At 36.6% G+C, this 23,061-nt stretch overlaps 1 protein-coding gene across 1 annotated transcript in view; it reads left to right on the top strand.

Annotated features, from left to right (window-relative positions):
- The first annotated feature begins 598 nt into the window (after positions 1 to 598).
- The window catches only part of skd (mediator complex subunit skuld), a 69,532-nt gene continuing 47,069 nt past the window's right edge, over positions 599 to 23,061 (top strand). The window contains exons 1-2 of the mRNA XM_090105016.1: positions 599 to 877; positions 18,148 to 18,448. Coding sequence (XP_089961142.1) covers positions 809 to 877; positions 18,148 to 18,448 — 370 coding nt within the window. The 5' untranslated portion in view covers positions 599 to 808. The remainder of the gene's footprint in view (positions 878 to 18,147; positions 18,449 to 23,061) is intronic.

Raw genomic sequence — 23,061 nt, 5'->3', positions numbered from 1 at the left:
TTGTGTACGCAGGTATAGTTGCGAGCAATATGCCACGCAACTACAAACCAGACCCTCGGGGTAAGAAATATATAAAATATGACCTCAACTTAATACAACAGGCTGTTAATGAATATTCTGCGAGTACCTACCATTATTTTTGAACAGATTTTTTAATATGCATTGTTATTGGTTCGGATTATTTTATTTTTAATATTAATAAAAAGGTTTTCTAATATATTATGTACACTCTTTTATTTCATTATCTCTGTGACGTCACTACCACTATATAAAATATTTTGACAACCCTATCATTTTTCTCTATTAACCCCATATGTCGTATCTATCGACCCCGTATTCCGGGAAAATAGAAATTGACCAGGTTTTTGTCTTTTTCTCCTAAGTAGATAATAATTTGGCATTAAAATTGTAATTAGCTTGTAAAATAGCAAAGGACTCCCACAATGAAAGCAGCTTTATTACCCGAAACTTACAATGTATATTTTTAAAGTCGGTTTGAAAGTCTAGCTTGTTTCTATTTACCCCGTTTTACGGTACTCTTTAAAATATAGTTTTTTTTTCATATTTTGGTATAACGATTGTATAACGGAACGTTAGAATGTTTCTGGACGAGCATAGTTATGTATTCTGCCGTTACGAGCGCTAGTGTCGGCTTGGGTTGTTGTTTCCCATCCGCCATTTTCCAGTCGCCATTGAAAGGTGAAAACTTCACTAAATGTCGGTGATGATTTTAAGATTTTGAGTGGTTTCTTTAAGTTTGAACCTGTTATTAGTGTTGTGATATGAAAATGAAGTGCCCTGGACTACCATGACGCATCAAAATCACCAAACAAACGGTGCTAGTCTCGAGGATTGCCACACAAACTTCTTTGCCTTGGTAAGTCACTTTTACATTGATGAAAGAAGTCGTAGGTACTTTTCTTTCGAAATCATTATATTTATCGTATTGCTATTGTTACGTGCTACGGTTAATGTGACACATATTCATAAAATTTGAAGTCATCAATAATATCCACGACGTGCAAACGGTCCAATTATCGTTGACTGATGATGTTACACAAAAATCACCTTAATGCAATACGGTAATGAAATCGATCAAATGTATTTAAAACTTTGTATGGAAGAATCCATGCTTAGTTGACTAATGACGTTCGACTGTTAGTCATTCTGGCATCGTACTCTGGGCTGTAGAATCATGCCGTGTTGCTAACCCATAAAATATCATCGGAATCGGCGAGCGAGGACATAAGCCCCAAGCTCATAGAGGTCATTTTGACTTTGCCTGGCCGTAACACGGACCGTAATGTGTTCGCAAGACTAGTTTCGCCAGGTCGAGGAAATAACTTTCTTACACTTACATTCTTACAGCAGCGTTCGGTTCTATACTGCGACTTAATTTATCATAGGTAGGTGGTGGGAATGTTTGTGTATGTATAAAAGAAACGGTCCGGTCATTCATTATCGTCGTTTTGTAGTATGGAGTCGCTTTGCGTAACGTTCATAGCTGGCGCGAATTTTATCAGATTGTATTCGGTTGAGGATTAGCGGCGGGTGTGTGTCGAGGAGGCCGGCGGGGCGGGGGCGGCGGGTGGCGGGTGGAGGCGGTCGGTCGTCCTCGGCGGAGAGCAGCCCGGCGCCATTTCCACCTGACGCGTTGCCACATCTCCGCGCTGCGGCGCGCGCCTGCACCCGTCTCCCTCGCCGCTCCGCCTATCTTGCCGCGACACAAATTACTGATTTCTTGCCCTGCTTGCTTATTGTCTAATTATTTATGCATCGTTTGCGGACACAACGCCTTTTGTCGAGTGGAATTCTGTCGACTGTCGTTCACATTGCCCGGTCGTGGGTCGGTGACGCATCGACTTACTAGGCTGACATTGCGCCGGGTTCAATACACTCACTACTTTAGTAGATCGCGTACGCAACTTCTTTTCAAAGAATGCACATTACAATCTGTTACTTTGATATTGCACTCGATAACGATGTTGTTATGTATTTTTCCATAACATAAAATACTACTTAAACAATAAATATAACTTTCCTATAATGGTTTATGACTACTGTTAGGTGATACATTAATGATAAAATGAACAATGTTTAACATTGCTACGTCGTATCCATATTCAGACGTCGATGTATTCATAATAATAAATATCACGCCTTGTAGGTAGAGAATATGTTTTATGTACCTATAAAGTATAAACCTATTTTGACCTTGACGATACCTCTTGATCTTGAACAAAATACCTTTATAAATTATAATCATAACATTAAACTAGGTTTATGATTAGCGCATTACTTGATTTTAATACAAGACAATGTACATAGGTACATTGTCTTGTTTAGCTCCGTGCAATGTATTTTGGTCTTACACAGTATTTAAAAAGTTTAATGTTGGTAGGTACGTAATACGTATACGAAGTTGTTTAACCACAATTTCACATATTTTAATATGCGACACGAGTTTTTATGCGTTGCGGTTTGATCGTAAAGAGATAGGCCGTAGACAAGAGGCGGCGTGGGGCGCTGCGCGGGCGGCTGCACTCATTCACCCGGTACATTGAATGGTCGGCCACGACACTTTCCCATCGCACCACGACGCGCGTGAAACCTAAGTTTTTTAACTTATTACGAGTGAGATAGATAATAATACTTATTTCTTACCTTGTACAGTTGAACCCCTGATGCTGATGATGAAAAAATTTAAATAACTAAATTTAGATTCAATAACCTCCATACTGAATGCAGGAAATTATATTGATCGAAATATAAGGTAGACTTTGAACTTCAATTTTAATATTCTTATTTCAAGGTTAAAATTTTTCTTCACACAAATACCTATGTCCTCAAATGTCCCTAAATAGAGATAACGGAATATTTATCCCATTACGACTTACTTAATACCTATTCGGTATTCTCTATCCCCGTTCCATAAAGCAGGCTTATTGCATGCAGGTTTAATATTTTAGGTTCCAGGCGCCGCTGCGGCGATATTGTCCACGGAATGGCCAAATTCCACTAAGTTATTCATGTTATCTGAAGGCGACCTTTCCCCATCTCTATACACGACCCCATCCTCTATAAAAACTCATTTTCCCTTGTATTAAAAATGCCAGGACTAAATGTCGTAGGGCGACAAATCGTCTCGTAAATGCGACGATGTTTATGGACAAATGTAAATCACTCTTGTAAGTTGTATATCGTACTAAATGGTTTTATTTATAGTAGAAACATGATCAATTAGTTGATCATTTCCTGAATCGCTTTTATGTCGGCAACCATAAAATGATGCTACGTAAACCGAGTTGTACGGATTTTCCTTTCTTCGAGACTGTGAGTGAAACAGTTGCTTAATACACCGTAATAATGAAACGTTATAAACCGAGATTCAAACATAATCGCACGGAGGTCCGGAATTCGGTAAAGCACTCAAGGTCGTTTGTCCACTTGACCATAAAGATATGCATGTTGACAAAACTCACCTTAAAGGAATCTCGAATGGCTGACGGAAAACTTGTTCCTTTTGTAGACAAGGTAATTGTGAACGCCTGATTACTTAACGCTTATAAATAATTGCATTTTAACATAACTTACGCCACCTAAAGGTTAATGTAATGTTTCGGCTAATTGGTAGGCGATTCATTATCGAATTTTTATACATATGTTTATGGCTCGCACGTTCTTCCATTGAACTGATGATAATTCATTACAATTTACAATTGACGCAGTATAAATGCTCAAGTTTCAAACTAACGAGCCAATTAGGTACCTAACTTTATAATTTTTCTTTAATAATGATAATATGTAGGTATACTTCGTAATGATAACAAAATTTAATATGTACCATAGATATCCAATGTACATTTTTATAGCAAACATGTGGATAGGTCAAAGTGAAGGTCTTTTAAAAGTAATTTTCACCAAAATGCCCTTTCCAAACGATCGCCCATCGGCCGGCCCGTTTTGCCGCGGGGGTCCCGTCGACTGATAAGCGGTCTCGTCGCCTATCAAGGTCCGTGCGACTGCGGTGATAATTATCGCTATCAGACACTGCCACTCGATTTAATTGCCTACCTTATTACTTACCGACTTTCACTGCAACGCTATTTTTTTCGTTTTTTTCATGGTGCTAAACATGTTGTCGTTGTTTAAAATCTTAAATTAATTACGTAGCTAGTATAATAAATTTTAAACGAGAAATTACTAAAAAAGATATAATCTAAATCGCCTTGTAAAGTACATAAATAATTTAATCCGTGACAGCGCCAAGTCCCCTTCCAGAGCCGAGGCATTGAAATTGATACGAGAAGATGCTCATTTTATAAATTAATGGCTTTATGTTGTTGGTTGTTATCAGCTACAGTAGCGCCATCTTTATGTAAGATAAAAAGTCTCGCTTTATTTACCATGTAATGTTGGTAAATTAAAAGCAATGGCCTTGAATATACCTACTGTGTGCTTGTGGTCAAAAGTACACGTATATAAAGAATATTTATATATTATTTTCAATTAAATTTGCAAATAATATAAATGTTTATATTGCGATGAAAGCTAAAAACATACGTTTTAATTTGCACTGAAGAAAACATTTCAAAACACATTAAGTGTTACCTTGTTCTCGACTCAACATTAAACGACTTAAAAACACTCGAAGCTATGTTTGACCTACACCCGAGCGGAGTAGCAATGACAATTGCGAATAGCGCGTCAGTCCCTTATCAACGGCTATAAGGGTTATCTTCGCGTCTTTGATCCCACTGTGTCATACGAACTATTCTCTGATGTTATGCTAAACACGGCTGTTATGAAATTCTGTATTCTAACAACTGTTAGAACACCTACAAGCGATAGCTGTGTTCATGTAATCATGTCAAAATTCAACATTTGAATAAGGATCCATATAACATATCCTCCGATTTCTATTCCTATACAATTTATAGACTTTATTCCACGTATTGTTTTGATTTGTAAAGTAACAACAAAGCACAAAGTAGTGTATTTCTTACGACCTCATTGTTGTGCCGACGTCGGTAGGTACGTGCAGTTATCGATGAAGAATTCGAAATAAAATATATTATAATGAGGTTAAGTAGCATTTCTTATCAAGGATCGCGAAGGTCGAGCGAGATGCAATACAGCGTTAACAGTGCGTCCTTCACCTACATTGTGTCCTTGCGCTTTCACAACAAAACTTATTGTTAGTATTTTGAGCTCAATGCGAAACTTTCTCGAAGCATTCGTAAGCTTTGTGGAATATGTGCACGTTTGTTATGGAACACCAATTGTTTGCTCATGGTTGATTGGCTAAATCCTTGTTCCTTTTATAAAAAAGTCATAAGACCCAGTAAACTGTTGTTTATTTGGAAGAATATGTTATATTTATCGTCCAAATTATATTCACCCTATCTCATATTTTTTGGTGTGCGCTATTTATAATGTATCCGTTATTCACACGCAGACCGGCGCATACGCACAAAAATAATTTGCATCAATAATAAATGTGACGAATCATTGCATCGGCATTTTGTTTGGCCCTTGACCCGTATAGGTACACACAGCTGGGTCAAGGTTTTATTTTGATGTCTTGAGGAAAAGTACTGCTTGTTTATCCGTCATCTTCTTAATACACTGATCGTGTATTTATGAAGGATTCAGATTAAAGGATCGATTTGGTAAATGATCTGGTATAACACCTAAGATAGTAGAAACACTTTAACACATCCTAGTAATATTAATTTCAGTTGGATTGTTTGTATATTGAAAACAAATAGATCTCGTACTAGATGTATACTCGTCATGCGATGCTCTAACAAGAATTTATGAATGAAGATATAGCAATCTACATACTTATACTTGTACAAGAAAACATCAAAGAGAAGTTACTATGTATGTAGGAAAATGAGGGAGCGAAGTAAAACAAGGAACCCCTCATTTCCTTTGAAAAGAGACCTAGGCATATATGTTGTTTTTCTCGGCCTAGGATCAAAACATCCACAATTCTTATGCACACTTGTGATAACACAATATATTCTTTATAATATCCGATGTAATATTATGTTCAGAATCGGCATCAACAGAAATTTGTATGACACTACGTTTCCTTGCAGTGGTGAACCATTGTGTCTTCCATGGAGCAATTTGAATATTTTATAGTTTTCCTCTTTCTCGTCATTTAATGACCTCATACATTTATGTGACGTCTTCATTTCATATGAAGTGTTTATGGGTTTTTTTCACGCGACTCGTTTAATCGATTTTGATACATAGCATATTTACCTACTTTGAGTTTGAGTTTGAGTTTAATAAATGTTGTACATAGATAAATAATAATAAGATCATTGTTGTAAATAGATGTTGATGTAGATAAATTCATCACTGTAAAAAGAGCGATTACGCTGCTTTTGCACTTCTCAAGGCCTAAGTTTTAGATAATTGATCAATATACCAACTTACAAATTATAAACATATAAAAGTGTGCTGAATTATATAACGTTGTTTATGTTAAATTTGATGTGTCCACTACATCCACAATGAGGAAAACCGTTTATCGCTAAGTGTATTTAGCATTGAAATTAGCATTAAACTGTTGATACAAAATTGTACAGTTGAGCGCAGCTATCAATGTGTATTGTATAATAATAGATTTTGAATAACAAACAGCACGAGCAATAATTTGGTTGTGAGCAGCAATTAGGGTCCGGCAGATTATCGAGAGTGCGAACGAGACCGCGGCCGCCGAATGTGGGTCAAGACGACTGAGGAGCCCTGCGCCTTATTGCTTTGCTCTTGATTTCATACGCATTTGATTTTTGTTCATCTTGTTAAATTTTTGTATGAAAATTGTACTGTTTGTAGCTGACTTTTGTCAATGAACATGGGATTTTAGATGGTTAAATGACAAAAAATATAAGCTGTGAACAACTATTGTGATGGTAAAATAAGATTGCTTTGTATATGGCACATAAATTAGGACACATAAAATGTAAGTGTTGACGTTGACGGTTGAACGCATATAGCCGACGCGCGTCGATTTGTTTTGTAAATAATATGATTGTGCACGGCTTGGCACGGCTCCGCCGTCGACTCGCAAGAAAGTGAGCGTTTAATCTTCCTCATCTCGCTACACAGTACACGCCCGAACACTTGCATTGCGAATAACAAATAAAGCAAAATATCCGCAACAATTGAATGCTCATGGCCATGGGTAGCTGGCTGGGTGAGCGTGCTCGATTTAGTATCGATTGAAATATCGTACACGCTTTTCACTAATGCGTGATTTCAGATCGACATTCCTTCTAGAATATTGTAGCTCCTTCGACTTTATATTGAAGCAAAATAATCCTTACGAATTTTTTAAATAAATTAAAAACTATAATAGGAAAAATATTGCCTATTTGTATCCAAAACTATGCGTAGAAATGATTCGAATGCGCTTGATACGATAGTATGCAAATTATATCGTAGTGAACAAATTATTTAAGTAGGTACTGAATGCATTGAACGCATTAACAAAAGTATTAACTTTCACCGCGATAAAAGTTATTCAAGTGAAGAATATAAACCGTTTCATTGCTTATACGAGCAAAGCTGATTCTCCATAGATTTAACGATGCTAGGGCCTAGGTCCTTACTGTATATACTTTTACTTATTAGATATAGTATGCAAAGTATAATGATTCCCTCATTACAACATGATCGTTCTCGACGGTTCACCTTGGCCCTTCATTTCGGCCCTCGACTCACGGAAAACGAGTTTTCACTCAACTGCTGCCATTACACAGTACACACATGTAATATACCTAGTGATTGAAAATCGATTAGACAGCTACAATTGCAAACATCACAAACAGAGATCGATCATTGAGATAGTAATTTAAAATGAAAGACGCCTTAAAATTGAAGAATTTGATCACCAATATTTAAGAGCCTATAGGTAAAATATTGTTTTAATGATAGTAATATAAGTTGTATCATCATTAAACGGGTAGTTCATAATAATGCAATAAAAATTGCAATTAAAATAATTTAAATTATATACGATCACTTTACGATTATGACCTCATTACTGAAGACAAAACAATACAACAGCAATTGACAATGTAACAAACTCTTTACTACGAATGTAACTAGGTTACGCCGAACTGTTTAATTAAGCGTAAGATTGTCGCAATTGTGTAATAAGGTTACGTTTGCGTGTAAACAGGGCTTAAGGTAACAGCTAGTATGTGCCCAAAAACGGTATCTCGTTAAGGGCAATATAATTAATTATAATATTATGCTTTCACTTTGTACTCCGTAGAGCTCCGTCCGCGTCGCTGTGAACTCGTTCGACTATTCACAGTTCACACTGTGGAATGAAATTGCCGACGCATTCATTGCGTACCATTTACCATATTGTATGTTGTAGCTGTATTCTGTAACATATGGAGCAGTGTTAACGTTACACGAAAAATCGAAAGCCGTTTTATAACGTACTTTCATATCGCATAATTTAAGTTAATACGAAATCTCAGTGTATAAGTATTTGTATTTAACTATAAATTCACCATAATGGCTCACTGATAATTTCTTAATTCATTCATTAAATTCAAGAGAAGTATAATATTATGAAGTATGTGTAGGTAGTTACCTCGTATTGCGAAGTGAATATCGTCAGTCTGATAGCGCTAAGCGCCGATGATTGCATTAAATTGCATCTCGGTATCACGTCTCAGACGGGCAAGCGTTCCAACTTCATCCTTCTGTCGACACACTGTTAAGATATACGCTCTTACATTCTTGTATTTCAATTTTTATTACAAGTTGTTACGAGAAATCGCAGACAAGAATATGAAAATGTATGATATTCTCACCATAATCTTTACTGTAATCATAATACCGCGTTGTCACGATTACTATATAAATAATGAAATGATATTATCTGTTCAAATCTCCGATTCCGATTCCTACAGTTACTCAGTGGAAGTACTTGCCGTGTGCCACTTAACAAATAGTGCATAAAACTTGATTTCGTGCCACCATTGTAGACTGGGGTAGAAGCCTTTGAAAATAATGAAAAGATAAAAAAAATCGCAGTCGGATGAAACCCATTAGAAAAGGAGGGGAATATGATAAAAATGTAAGGAAAAATAAATTACGGTCAATCCGAGTTCGGGAAGCGGGAGGGGGGAGCTTTTAAGAGAAAAAAATGGTTTCTCTCGATTTCCGACAAAACTACAAGTCCTATAGAAAAAAGTTCAATGGCAAAGTTGTAGGTAATTAAAAGTTATACAACTTTTGTATTCACAATTTTTTCACATAACATAAAAATTTAGGTGAAAAATTCAAAAAACCAAGTTTTTGGTCTTTTATTTCTATCTACTTCAAAATTTATTTTTTTTCTACGAAATTTGGCGGAAACTTACTTTATTATGTCCCAAATACACTGTAATTTATTTGATTGAAAATATTTATTTTTTCGCCTTATTTTGAATTAATACCAAAAAAACAACCTAATTTTCAATCGAAAAGTCACCCGTCAAAATATCAGCTTTTTTCAAAAACTTGGGGTGCCTTTTATTCATTGAAATCTCTACTTTCATATGGTGTAAAAAAAAATAAACACCACTATAGTAAATGTTCTCAGGAAATGCATACAAACACTGTGATAATGAGCTTTTACTAAATCAGGCACACTTCTTGAACTCTATATCTTCTCTTGTATCGGCTTTTCGGTAATATTTCAAAAGAAAAATAATTATCTGTTCTAAGTTTAATATTTTACAGCATATTCAAAAGCAAAATGATGTCGATAAAAACATTTCAGGTAGTTCGAGAAGTGTGCCTGATTTGGTAAAAGCTAATTTTCAGACTGTTTGTATGCATTTCCTGAGAACATTTACTATGGTGGTGTTTATTTTTTTTACACCATATGAAAGTAGAAATTTCAATGAATAAAAGGCACCCCAAGTTTTTGAAAAAAGCTGATATTTTGACGGGTGACTTTTCGATTGAAAATTAGGTTGTTTTTTTGGTATTAATTCAAAATAAGGCGAAAAAATAAATATTTTCAATCAAATAAATTACAGTGTATTTGGGACAAAATAAAGTAAGTTTCCACCAAATTTCGTAGAAAAAAAATAAATTTTGAAGTAGATAGAAATAAAAGACCAAAAACTTGGTTTTTTGAATTTTTCACCTAAATTTTTAGGTTATGTGAAAAAATTGTGAATACAAAAGTTGTATAACTTTTAATTACCTACAACTTTGCCATTGAACTTTTTTCTATAGGACTTGTAGTTTTGTCGGAAATCGAGAGAAACCATTTTTTTCTCTTAAAAGCTCCCCCCTCCCGCTTCCCGAACTCGGATTGACCGTAATTTATTTTTCCTTACATTTTTATCATATTCCCCTCCTTTTCTAATAGGTTTCATCCGACTGCGATTTTTTTTGTTTCAAAAATTATCTTCTCTAGTCTATTGTGCCGAAGTGTTACCTTCTCTAGCTTTGGATCTTGACAAAATATTGTTAACTAGCTTTCTGCCTTCGGCTTCGCCCGCGCAGTCAAAGAAAAACCCGCATATAGTTCCCGTCCCCGTGGCGATTTCCGGGATAAAACCTATCCTATGTCCCGGGGCAAAAAGTAGCCTATGTCCTTTCTCGGGTATCAAAATATCTCTATACCAAATTTCATGCAAATTGGTTCAGTAGTTAAGGCGTGATTGAGTAACAGACAGACAGACAGAGTTACTTTCGCATTTATAATATTAGTATGGATGTTAATAGTGTTGGTTATTACTTATTACAATAATCATGCACTTACTCAAAAAATATTTTGTTAAGTTTATTTTACGTACATAATATAGGAATTAAAGAAGAATTTTACTATTAAAAGCAGTAGGTAGGTATAAATAATGTTGAAAGTAACATGACTGTGATGTTGTGATGATAACTTTTAGTTATTATCACAAACAAAAGCTCTAGACGCACAGTAGGTAGTAGATATGTAGATGGAAAAACTAAAAATACCACAATATCTTCATGCCGTAAAGCCATTGTATATAAGACTCACGACGATGTAAGGCGCTGTCTTACGGTAGATACTTAGTTTGTACGATATTACATATAAGCTTTCAAGTTCCTCTTTTGTATTCATAAAAGCTTCGCGGCCTGCGCATGGGGTCCGCATTATTTTGTCGCAGTAGCTTTACAAGCAGACACGATGTAGCTCCATAGCTTGCTTTGTCATAGATTAGCATACGAAATATTCTACATTGGAATTTTCACAAGCTCAATAAAAATACATGAGATATTTTTAATTTGTCGTTTTACGTTTTACTTAGTAGATATTTTATTAGACCATAACTTGTTCAATATCTGTTACGATATATATGCTTCCTTTATACGACTATTATGCGTACGAAACACGGTTTTTGTATCAAAATAAAAGATTCGCTTCAGTACAATGTAAACATGTCGATATTCACGTCAAAAAGTAAATACGGCTGCATATTTCGAATTCAAACACACCGCATATCACGGGTATACATCGGAAAACAATGCTTTACGTACTCTTACGTAATCGACAGCCATAAAAGTGGGGCAAATCCTCAAAATTCTAGATTTACAGCGAGCGGGGGTTCGTTGACCGCGCGGTACCGTTAGCTGGGTAGTGCACTCGCGCCGTCTGCTTCATCTACCTGTAACCCTGCATGCACCCTTCGTACTTGCACCCCGTTCATTCCTGCTTTTTTTGTTTCGTTGCCGCCGTCTTCAGTAAAGAAAAATGTAAAAATGTTCTTTTGTTGCTTCACATGTATTCCTGACTCAATCTTTCGTCTTGCTTCCCCCTAAAATTGTGACTGGAATTCTCTTGAGTCGAAAATGTAAATCATGATACGGTTTTAGAACGATCGCACTCGTAGTAAATACGAGATTCGCTACGATAAACAGACTGGTTCTGTTTGTGTATTTTAAATCTTATCAATTGGATGATTATTTTCAATATCAGACGGTGTGTATCATTGATAATATCTAATATTTTAAAATTTATGGATATTTAAATATATTATGTATAATATTTGTCAAGTTTTACCTTATTAACGGCGTTAGATTGTCGCGAATCGTGACAAATTATATATGACAAATGTTCATTTTCACTGAAGTTCAGCGACCCGATGTAACGATTACTAAGTTATTAATTCTATTCGATTACGACATCGTCAATGCGTGCAAACAATAGAGCGATCACTGTGTTACGATTCGATATAATTAAAATATTGATTCAGAAACCTTTTTGGTATCAGTGGCATATTTTAGAAGTGTCTACATTTCATTTGAACCCTCTGTTAAAATGATATTCACAATATGTCTTCAAGATGTGAAACGTAGAACAATAATAATTTGACATCATCATACACTAATTGATAAAAAAGTAATGATTGAGATTTGAGTGTAGCGGTAAGTTGCGACTACAATATGAAAACTTAAATTGATTGTGAAGACTGAAGGTGTTTTAACTTTTAATCTTTGTGAAGTACTCCATATACATTAAGATTAAGATAACTCGGGAGCAAACCTCATAATAATCCATATAAACATGGTTCCGTAACATGTACGCGGTAAGCTCTATAAATATTGTCGGGCTTTGTTCGTGTCGATGCAATATGATTCATAATAGTATTGTTGAGTGGAGGTATCGGCAAGTATCGCCTGCGCCCGCGCCTGACTTCACCGATTCGCGGCGCGTGCCTCTAAGCGCTCGACGCATAACAATTTATTTGTTCGTGTATTCATGCTTACATGTTGCCATAGATTGTTATTCAATGTTCGATATGGACTTCTATATTCGGTCCATAAACTACTGTTGTTTCAGCAACGAATCAAGCCTTCTAAGGATAAACAGACCGGGTTCTCAAAGATCCGCCCTACTTGTTTTATTTCAAAACCATTCATATTCTTCGTGTCACTCTGTAATAACTCTTTGGGCTCAATTTAACGCTACAAATAAGCGACAACGAAGATATTTCGTTTACTTGGTCAAGTAGGATCGCGTCATGGATTTTTACGAAGCAATGTAATCTGTCGCGGGTCAGAGGTAATTGTTTTATCATCTCTACATTGCAGATAACCGGAGCGATACACGGCTCATTGTGGTACCGCATTGTGCGTCCTTCTCGCACGCGTTCTTGTTACAGCGAGAAAATTGAGAAGGAAATAACGGTAATTGGTTCGTTGTCGCCGCCCACACTCCCCTGTAACATTGTGCTTTTAGATGTCGGAAGAATGTTATAGCTAACCCTGAACTCGCTTCGGGTGCTAACTTATGAACCGTTTCTTCCCATCGGTTCTAACTCCTAATGAAGACACTAGTGTTTGCAGGCATTTGATATCATCGAGATAAAACAATGATATCTTCAGATTTCAATTAATTAAAGTTTTCTTCTACTGTTACAACAAATATCATCAAATGTAATCAAGCAATTACCACACCGTTTATATTATTTATGACAATTTCAATTAGAACAGTCGCACGCTATTCAAACTTGTAGAATTATCAAAAAAGATTCATATCGGCATTTAGCACATAGTAACAAACATGTCAGGCGAATACAGCCCTTATTACTTTGAAGATAAAGTGTGATGTCGTGTATGCTTGAGGGCGGTGTAGTGTGTACTGTGTAGTGGTGAAATGTAACGTGCGGTACATAACAATGATGTTCGCGGAAGTGGTCGACATACGGCGCTTATGTCACGCACTGCGTTACCGCCGAGATTGTAGATTGTGCTATATGAGCTGTGCGACTTGTAAGCATTTGTTTCGTGTTTATGTAGCATTAGAAACGAAAAAGTATATTGGTATTATGTAGTAAGATATTCAAGGCCTAATAAAAATGTTAATTTCATTTTGAATTATACACAATATAAGTAGGTATTCGTTAAACGCAAATATAATATTGATTATGAGATTATTAATTAGCGTTACTTATTTTTAAATCGACCCAATTTAAAAATAATTGTGTCAACAGTAGCTGCTAGCTGATGAGTCAATTTTAATTTTCCGATGAAGTTCACAAATCACAATATCTTATTAAAAATAAAGCCTACATTTTTGTTTCAAAATTGTAAGTAACCAGATCTCAATAACCTCATTGTTTGTTTTATTTTAAAATTTAAATTTTAATTTAACAAGACGTAACAACTATTAAATTATTGAATAAAATTGCTCACAATTGCTTAAAACGTCGATATAGATTACATTGTGTTTGAAAATAATATGTAAATAGTGTTGAAGTGCATTAGCGCATTGTAATGAACGGTGAAGCGTTAAATTGTTAAGGTCACCCGGGTATCGCTGTTTGTAAACACGTACTGCGAACTGTCCTGCCCACCGAAGGATTCAGATAGACACATCCCATAATAACATACATTTTATTATGTTTACAACTCGAACCGATTACCTACATTATTTGCATAATTGAGGAATCAGGAAACGTATGACATTTATTTTGATGTAGTGCAACTATTAAGTAATAAATTATCGGGTCCCGAGAGTGTGACGTCACCAAACAAAAATGCAGTAGCGAAGTGCAGGGCCGGGGGCGCACGCGCATCTTGCCGTCACATCACTCGGATTGTTTACCCCGCAGCCCGCTAGTAACGTAACCGGCGCGCGGTTGCCGCACCGCGCCGCGGTCGCCTCCTCTCACTTTCGCGACGCGCCATCCCGCTCGCCCGCGATACCACCGTCTCGCTCTCGTCTAGCGGTGTTCGACTTTTTTGGCCATGCAGTTTTTTCCGTTCTTGGTTATGTTCACTTTACGGGGCAGCATTGTTTACAGCCAACAGTACATTAATTGTGCATAATATTATGTAGTTAAATAGGTAATACTAGAATCGATTTTGAAATTATGTATTTTGAAGTGTTATCTGTTAACATAAATTAACCATATCAAATTATCTTATGAATGAATAATACAAAATTAATTGCTATTCATAGAATGGAAACTATCCCTGTATCTTATATATAAAAATGAATCGCAAAATGTGTTGGTAAGCGCATAACTCGAGAACGGCTGAACCGATTTCGATAATTCTTTTTTTATTATATTCCTTGAAGTACGAGGATGGTTCTTATGTAGAGAAAACGTAAATATGTACCACGGGCGAAGCCGGGGCGGACCGCTAGTTCATTATAATATTTCGTTTAATGTAAGTCACAAGTCAATCAAAAGCTTTAAATTTATGCTAAAAGATTTGCTTTAAAACGTCGGCGACAGACAAGTTTGGCCGGAGCCTTGCGGCCGGGTCAGTAGATCGCACTCGCTCCACATTTTAAATTCAAATAACCGCACATTTTCCACTATAAACTTGTGCTTTAAGCTGGGAGCTTTGTCGGCGGATATTTTTCCCAATATCCGCCTTGAACGCTGTTTGATGCAGACAATCTCCCTCGTAATCTATGGGGAATGAAGTCGAGTTAGAAGACAGTTTATAACAAAGTAGGTAGTTTTTATAAGAATATGTCCTTTATTATTCGTAAGAGATGTCGTTAGCAGAAGTCATTAATACAGCTATCAATGAATCTTGCTTAAAGTTACAGATATAACTAAATTTAAATTCACAGCAATCTTGAGCCATCTGTCGTTAAATGATCGATTTGTTAATGATTTGGGCAAATAATGAAGCGATTTAGATGAATACGTCACGTCGCACAATAGAAAGTGAAGCGGTCTGCGCGGGCGCATCGGGCGTTAGAAAGCGGCCGGCCTCGACGTCAACCGAATCGACTGCTCGCACATTCTTTCACACCCTACCACTCAGAACTGGTACGGATCAAATGTAAACCAAGCAAATTATATAACTATGTATATTGGGCACACTTTTCTTTCAAGAATTTCCATAATTTGATCAATATTTTCGAAGATTCGATGCATCCATCTGGTTTATTTTAGATAAGTATTTTGTAATAAGTGTAAAATTATTATAATGTGGTTAAAATGTAGGCTTCGCTTTCTCTTATAATAAAAGATACTGACTTAAAATCGAACAGAAGTTACTTGATTTGTGCCAAGCTACGGAAATATTTATATAAATAGAATATGAAACTAATGTAAACCATCTTTAACATTAAATAATCTGTGTTACAATGGAATTGCTTTATTTCCTCAAGTAAAACACGGACAATTTGATCTCTTTTCATATTATATTAAATTTAAGATGTTCTATCTATAGCTCAAAATAGTTCAGTTTGCTTTTACATAGAATACCATAGTTGCGTGACTTTCAAAAGCACAATCTAATCTGATCTTTGATGTCATCCGGTTGACAACAGCGTCTCAAGTCATCCCGGTGCCGCCGCTCCCCTCGCGGTGCGACCCCACGCGCGGCTCGCGCCAGGTGTAGTCGCGACTCGCAACCCCTTCCTGCAGATGGTGTCGGCGTCGCACTGCCACGACCAATGACCTTAGTCATTACCATTAGTGCACAGACACACCTATACATCTGCGGTTCTGGCTTTCGGTCTGCCCGCTTGGGTTTGATGCGGTTTACGTAATTGAGATGGCGTTAATTTTCGTGTTATATTGCCTCTGGTGGGTTTCAGTATGGTTAAAACTTAAAAGTATAGTATCATGTTTGCAAGGAATAACGTAGGTATTGAAAAATGCTGTAGATTTTGGAGTGGATAATTGAACGATACGTTTGTATTTCTTTGAATTTAAACCAGATGATAAGAAAATACGTAGATATCAAACTGTACAAAGTACAAAGCATGTAACAAATTCGTAGAGTAATCTTCGCACAGACCGTTTGTAACATCTGCATATGAATTAAGCAAGTGCTATTAAATACGGACGCCGGGCACACACGGTATTTTGACCTAATGTTCACATTTACAAGGTCACGTGAGTAGCCATTCACCTCTATGTCCGTACAATCTTATTACAATCGACGGCTCTTTCGAATTTCTGCATGTATGTAACTCAATATTTTTCGATAAAATTATATATTAAAATATAAAAATTCGTAGAATCCTGTTTCTTTTACCCATGTATAGCATTATGCCACATTTATCGCGCTAATTACAAGGTAATCAACACCAACCTGGGCTATAACATCGAGGAAACAAAAAATATAATTAAATTGCATTTACCTACTTTAGTAATGTATAAAAACCATGTCCCACGACTTCACGTTTTACGTAAATTGGTATTCAATTAATGGCCTAGGTACTATCAACTCGTACAAGCTTTATAGAAACAATCGTTCACGACTTTTTTCGTATGTAACCCATATAGTCCGGGATACATCGCCCATTTTTGCAAGTGATTACTATCAAGCTAATTTTTCGTGAGTAGCTTCATTTTGATGAGATGCCCAATAATTTCATGTACGAAACTCTCGATTGTGGTAGCTTACAGAGGTAACAAGGATAAAAATGTTTGATTTGACGGTTCTCAAATATTTATTACGCAATTTGTAGGACAATATGTCTGTTGGATTATATAAGTATTAAATAAGTGAAAATAAAAAAATCAGCTGGTTAGTAATCATTTATGATGACTTCGTTATCGATACACATTGGAAAGGGGGACTCTTTGATCAAACCATAGATTTTGTAGGACAAATATTTTTTCGAATAATTTAGATAATTATCTTGAGATTGAACAAAAAAAAACATTCAGTTAGTAATTAATATTTGAGAACCATCAAATCAAAATATTTTATCCTTGTTTCCTCTGGTAGCTACCACAATCGAGAGTTTCGTACATGAAATTATTGGGCATCTCATCAAAATAAAGCTACTCACGAAAAATTAGCTTGATAGTAATCACTTGCAAAAATGGGCGATGGATCCCGGACTAATACGAAAGACGTGAAAAAAAAGTTAGGTTAAATAATAAATGCTTCAGGTATAAGAGAAATTTAATATTATTTTTTTTTATTATTTGGTTTGGTTATCGCAAAAAGATGAGTGAATGAAAAACCTAACTTAATTAGAAGACTACAGAAATAGAAAAGAAATAACGAGTTTTCAATTGGAACGAACTTGCATTTTGGAATCGAGATCGTTTGAAATGCAGTAACCATCGAATCACAAGTGCATAAATTGGTATTACTTCCGTATGTTTTTTGTACACCGATAGTATAGCATCTTGTATGTTTCAGACTGAACTCCACGGGATAAAATGGCGTAAGCTGGTATGGGGCGAGACGAGCGGCGGCGGGGACGGCGAGGACGGCGCGGCGCCGCTCGCCGACCCGGTGATCAGCAGCTACGCGCGCTGCCTCGCCGGCGACATCCTGTGCGTGTGGCGGCGCGTGCCGGCCCCGCAGCCGCTCGACTTCGACATGGCCATGCCCGCGCCGCCGCCGCTCTCGCTGCGCGCCTCCAAGGAGCTCTGGATCTTCTGGTACGGCGAGGAGCCCGACCTCACCGGCCTCGTCGCGCCCGAACTCATGGAGAGCCGTAAGTCCCAGCTACAATTCCCGCTAATGCTAATGAGTGAATAGTATTGTCGTTGCATCACATCCAGATACGCCGTTAATGATGAATCATCCTGTCGCTCTAATAATAGATATGAGCAAATAAATATCACAGATACCTTAATTTATCAGCGCCAACGAGACATTGATAGTGTTATATTCGTTATATTATCGATATACGCTGATGTTGATTACGGAAAGCGATACATGGCTGTCTCCGCGAGTCGAACACGGATAATCCCCGCTCCGCTAGCAGCTTAATGGCTCCGTGTAACAGTTCGTTGAACAAAACCCCCGCTCGTTGTATCATCTGCGACAATTAGGCGGAAGATTAAGATCGCGTTGTCATTTTCGACGCGGCTATAGACGGGTCTGGTGAGAGCAATTAAGCTGAAAAATTAGATTAACTAGCTCGTTGCCAATTTAATTGATGTAACCAAATGATCTCTTCATCATCATCAATGCTACGTTTCAATTAGGCTTATTAATCGATTTTAATATAACTCAATACTAAAGTTTATCCAGATTAATCCTGCCAATACATTTTCTTTCGTCTTGTGACTTATGGCTTTTCCCTTAAAGGCCCCTTGAAACCTATCAAATACGGAGCATCAATAAAACACCTAAATATAGATGACAATTGCGTGTCGCGTAAGTTTCGAACTCAGAAGTTTGAAGAAGTTCACAGGTCAACAAGTCGTTGATGTCTCCGGGCATTTTTCTTCGTATGGGAAAATAAAAATCGTTTCAACGTTGAAAGAGAAAGTGAACGCTCGTTTGACGAGTTTTGCTAGTTTGCTACAAAGTATTAAGTATCCCGCCCATTCATGTCTGATCAAAGGGATTGTCTTCGGTACTTATAAAATTATTCGCAATTCTATCACCTGTAACCGTGGATAATCGTTAGGTTGTTTTAATAGAGAGAAACTTAGTTGTTGTTGGGTAATAAGCTCGTTTTAATTGGCAATAGACACGATATGTAGACGATTGTTTTCTCTCTCGCTAGCTATTACCATATTACATTCTGTATGCAATCAGTTGTGAAGAAATATACGTGTCGTACTGGAAATCAAGATTTTAGCTGATTACTGCGCTGTTTGACACGTACTTTATCTTATACATCATTATCAAGTTTAAATAACTCAATCGGAAGTAAATTATACAATCGGATAGGACTTTTAGTCCCAAGTTGTGGTCCTTCCTGTTACACAACCTCTTCGAGAACATTAAGAGCGAGCGCGCACGAGCAACTTTGTCTCCGCAACTTTTTTGTCTCCGCAACTATTTTGTCTCTCCCACCTATGGGCCAGTATGAAAGTGCGCGCACGTAGCGACGCAACTCCCCATACAAATTGATGGGAGAGACAAAATAGTTGCGGAGACAAAGTTGCTCGTGCGCGCTAGCTTTATATAAATGAACGCTACACAGTCTGCGTTCAGTAAGTTGGTTGCTTAAGCGTTATTTTTAGTGAGCCTTGATTTCCATTCTTCGTGTTTATTTAAATAATATCGTTTCGAGCACAGCAGTCGAGTGCAAGTTCAGCCGGCAGCGACCGGATCCGAAAATAGACTGTGACATAAATCTACATAAACGGTCCTTATTTTGGTGCCGCTATTGTGCACCTCTTGTTCTCGTTACCTTGCTTTATCTCTTTATGTACTTAGTCACACCCAATGTACAAGTCATCCTCAAAGTTATATACTCATATCCTAAGTGGAAGCTTATATTATGTCCATTATAAATGTGACTACATATTAGCGCGTTTCCCTATTGGTTTCTTAGTATTGAATTTCGATTAACCTGATTCGTCTTTCAAAATATCCACAACAATCATGTTATATGTAAATCCATGATTTTTTTAGGCTACTTGGTCCAATCATTTGGCTATAAAATTTTGCATAATTTCACATACCTATAACCAAACGATCATATGTTTTGATAACGGTCAAAGAACACGAGATACATTATTTTATATGAGGAAGTCTTAGCGGTGTTTGTGTTGCGTAATATCACACCTAGACGCGAAGTGGGCGTAACGACATTACGCGTGCGCGCTGCTAAGTGCTCGTACATGATAAAAGGGCAATATCATGAACGTGATTGATTTCGTTCTATACTAAGGAATTAAGGATCCTCTGTTTGGAAAGTTTCGGGAAGATTTCTTCAAACACGTTATTTTCTTGGATTAAAGTTAAAACGATGTGTTATTTAAATGTGTCATCTGAATGGTGGTAAAAATAAAAGCATTATTGCAGCAATAAATCTCCCGGTCACCCACTTTTCGCTTATATGGCGAGACGGGGTGCGCAAGGACGCCTTCGTCTCATTGTAGTATAGTACTCGCCCTATCATTCCTATTAATATTATTCTTCCTTAGGAATAACTAGACAATGATATTATTTCCACAACAAATCGTTATGGAATTGTAGACTGGAATTAATTATTGTTCGTTTTTAGGACATTCGTAAAAAAATGCGTAGTAAGACCTGTTCTGCATTTTAATATATAATATGTTTAAATAAAATGGAAGGAAAAATTGAATACAGCCGATCGAAGGTCGCGCCGCACAGTGGATCCAAATTCAAGTTTCATGGACCTAGGATTCAATATCGGTCTATCGCGCTGATTTTTTTTTTCAAGGCAGATAATTGAACACCGATCAACTTTTTCTAATGGTAAAAATCCCCTAGGCGTATAGTTTTTGAGAAAAAAAATTGTTGAGTTTTTTTTGTATGGAGAAAAATCTTTATTATTTTTTTTCTCGCGTTGCTTTAAATTGCGAATGCTTATATTCATATATTAAGTAAGTCCGGATGATATAGTATCCAGAAAAAAATAAAATATCTGCATCGACTTGCAGCCCCGCGCAGGAATGATCGATAAAAATTTCAATTTTCCTATGCTCTTTTCTCTTGTATTACCTGCGTTTTGTTGCTCAATACTTGCTTATTCGTACTCCTTACATGACATTAATGAATATTGAGAACATTTCAGCCCACTAAATACGTTAAGTTATATTTTTATATCTTAAAAATTTTCAAAAACAGGCAGTTATAAAATAAGTCACAGTACAACGTAACCCGTGCCTAGAAACCAATTAGGTAACGACAACAACCTATCTGGAATGCGGTGCTAGTCCCAGTTAGTGCCGAGTATATAAACAACCTCGTTAGTGCCCAATCGTTAACGAGGTCCAAGTACATAAACAACCTCGTTAGCTTTAACGAGGTTGTTTATATACTCGCTCGCATTTAATCCTGCATGCCCTTAGTACCTGAGTACTCTTAATTTATATAAATAAGCCGCACATTAAACTGAGCTCCATTATATTTCCGACATTTACGAATACTATACAATGGCTGGCTTGAGTACTAATTTGGATATGTTCCTGATTATGAGGAAATTTGGTGATTTGAAGAATTTCAACCATTTGTTTGAAGTTATCATCTCAAAAATCCCATATGAACTGTCTGAAGAAGATCGCAGTAAACACAAAGATTTTTCTCGTAGTTATACACATTATAACGAAAAAATGGTCTGAGTCAAGCCGATCTCTGAAGACGTTTCTGACTCGGGAAAACAATAAAAGGTGGTTGGAATCTGACATCCAGTGGCCTACTTGTGATTCGGTGGACTTAAATGTTTTGTTTGGTGATTGTGCGGATGTAGATGAAGAAACTCAGACCAACTTTTCTTCGTTTATAGTTGAATCAGTTCCATCAACGTCCACTGCTGAAGCAAGTACATCCACTGAAAAGATATCTAGAGTTCCATTCCAAGATTTGAGCAATAAACAAAAAAAAAACGACGATCCGACTCTACTATGAGTGAAAAAAATGAAGAGGAACTTTTTTATTGCTTTACTGAAAAGTTAAAAGCTCACGGCAAAGCAGCTTTTGCGAAAATTTTAGAGCATTTGGAAAAATACCCTGATACTACCAAGTGTATCAGAATTTTTGTTAATTAAAAAGAAGCAAGACATTCCTGAAGACAAATCCTTGGCTGTTTTAACATCTCTTAATCTTTCCAAGTATATAAACAACCTCGTTAAAGCTAACGAGGTTGTTTATGTACTTGTACATCGTTAACGATTGGGCACTAACGAGGTTGTTTATATACTCGGAACTAACTGGGACTAACACCGCATTCCAGATAGGTTGTTGTCGTTACCTAATTGGTTTCTAGGCACGGGTTACGTTGTACTGTGACTTATTTTATAATTGCCTGTTTTTGAAAATTTTTAAGATATAAAAATATAACTTAACGTATTTAGTGGGCTGAAATGTTCTCAATATTCATTAATGTCATGTAGGGAGTACGAATAAGCAAGTATTGAGCAACAAAACGCAGGTAATACAAGAGAAAAGAGCATAGGAAAATTGAAATTTTTATCGATCATTCCTGCGCGGGGCTGCAAGTCGATGCAGATATTTTATTTTTTTCTGGATACTATATCATCCGGACTTACTTAATATATGAATCTAAGCATTCGCAATTTAAAGCAACGCGAGAAAAAAAATAATAAAGATTTTTCTCCATACAAAAAAAACTCAACAATTTTTTTTCTCAAAAACTATACGCCTAGGGGATTTTTA

Source organism: Colias eurytheme, chromosome 9 (genome assembly GCF_061535395.1).
Source record: "Colias eurytheme isolate Ceu_HAF_F1 chromosome 9, ilColEury1 Martin Lab GWU primary, whole genome shotgun sequence".
In the NCBI taxonomy this organism is placed as follows: domain Eukaryota; kingdom Metazoa; phylum Arthropoda; class Insecta; order Lepidoptera; family Pieridae; genus Colias; species Colias eurytheme.
The sequence above is the reverse complement of the archived record's forward strand: the minus strand, read 5'-3'. Positions and strand labels throughout refer to the sequence as shown.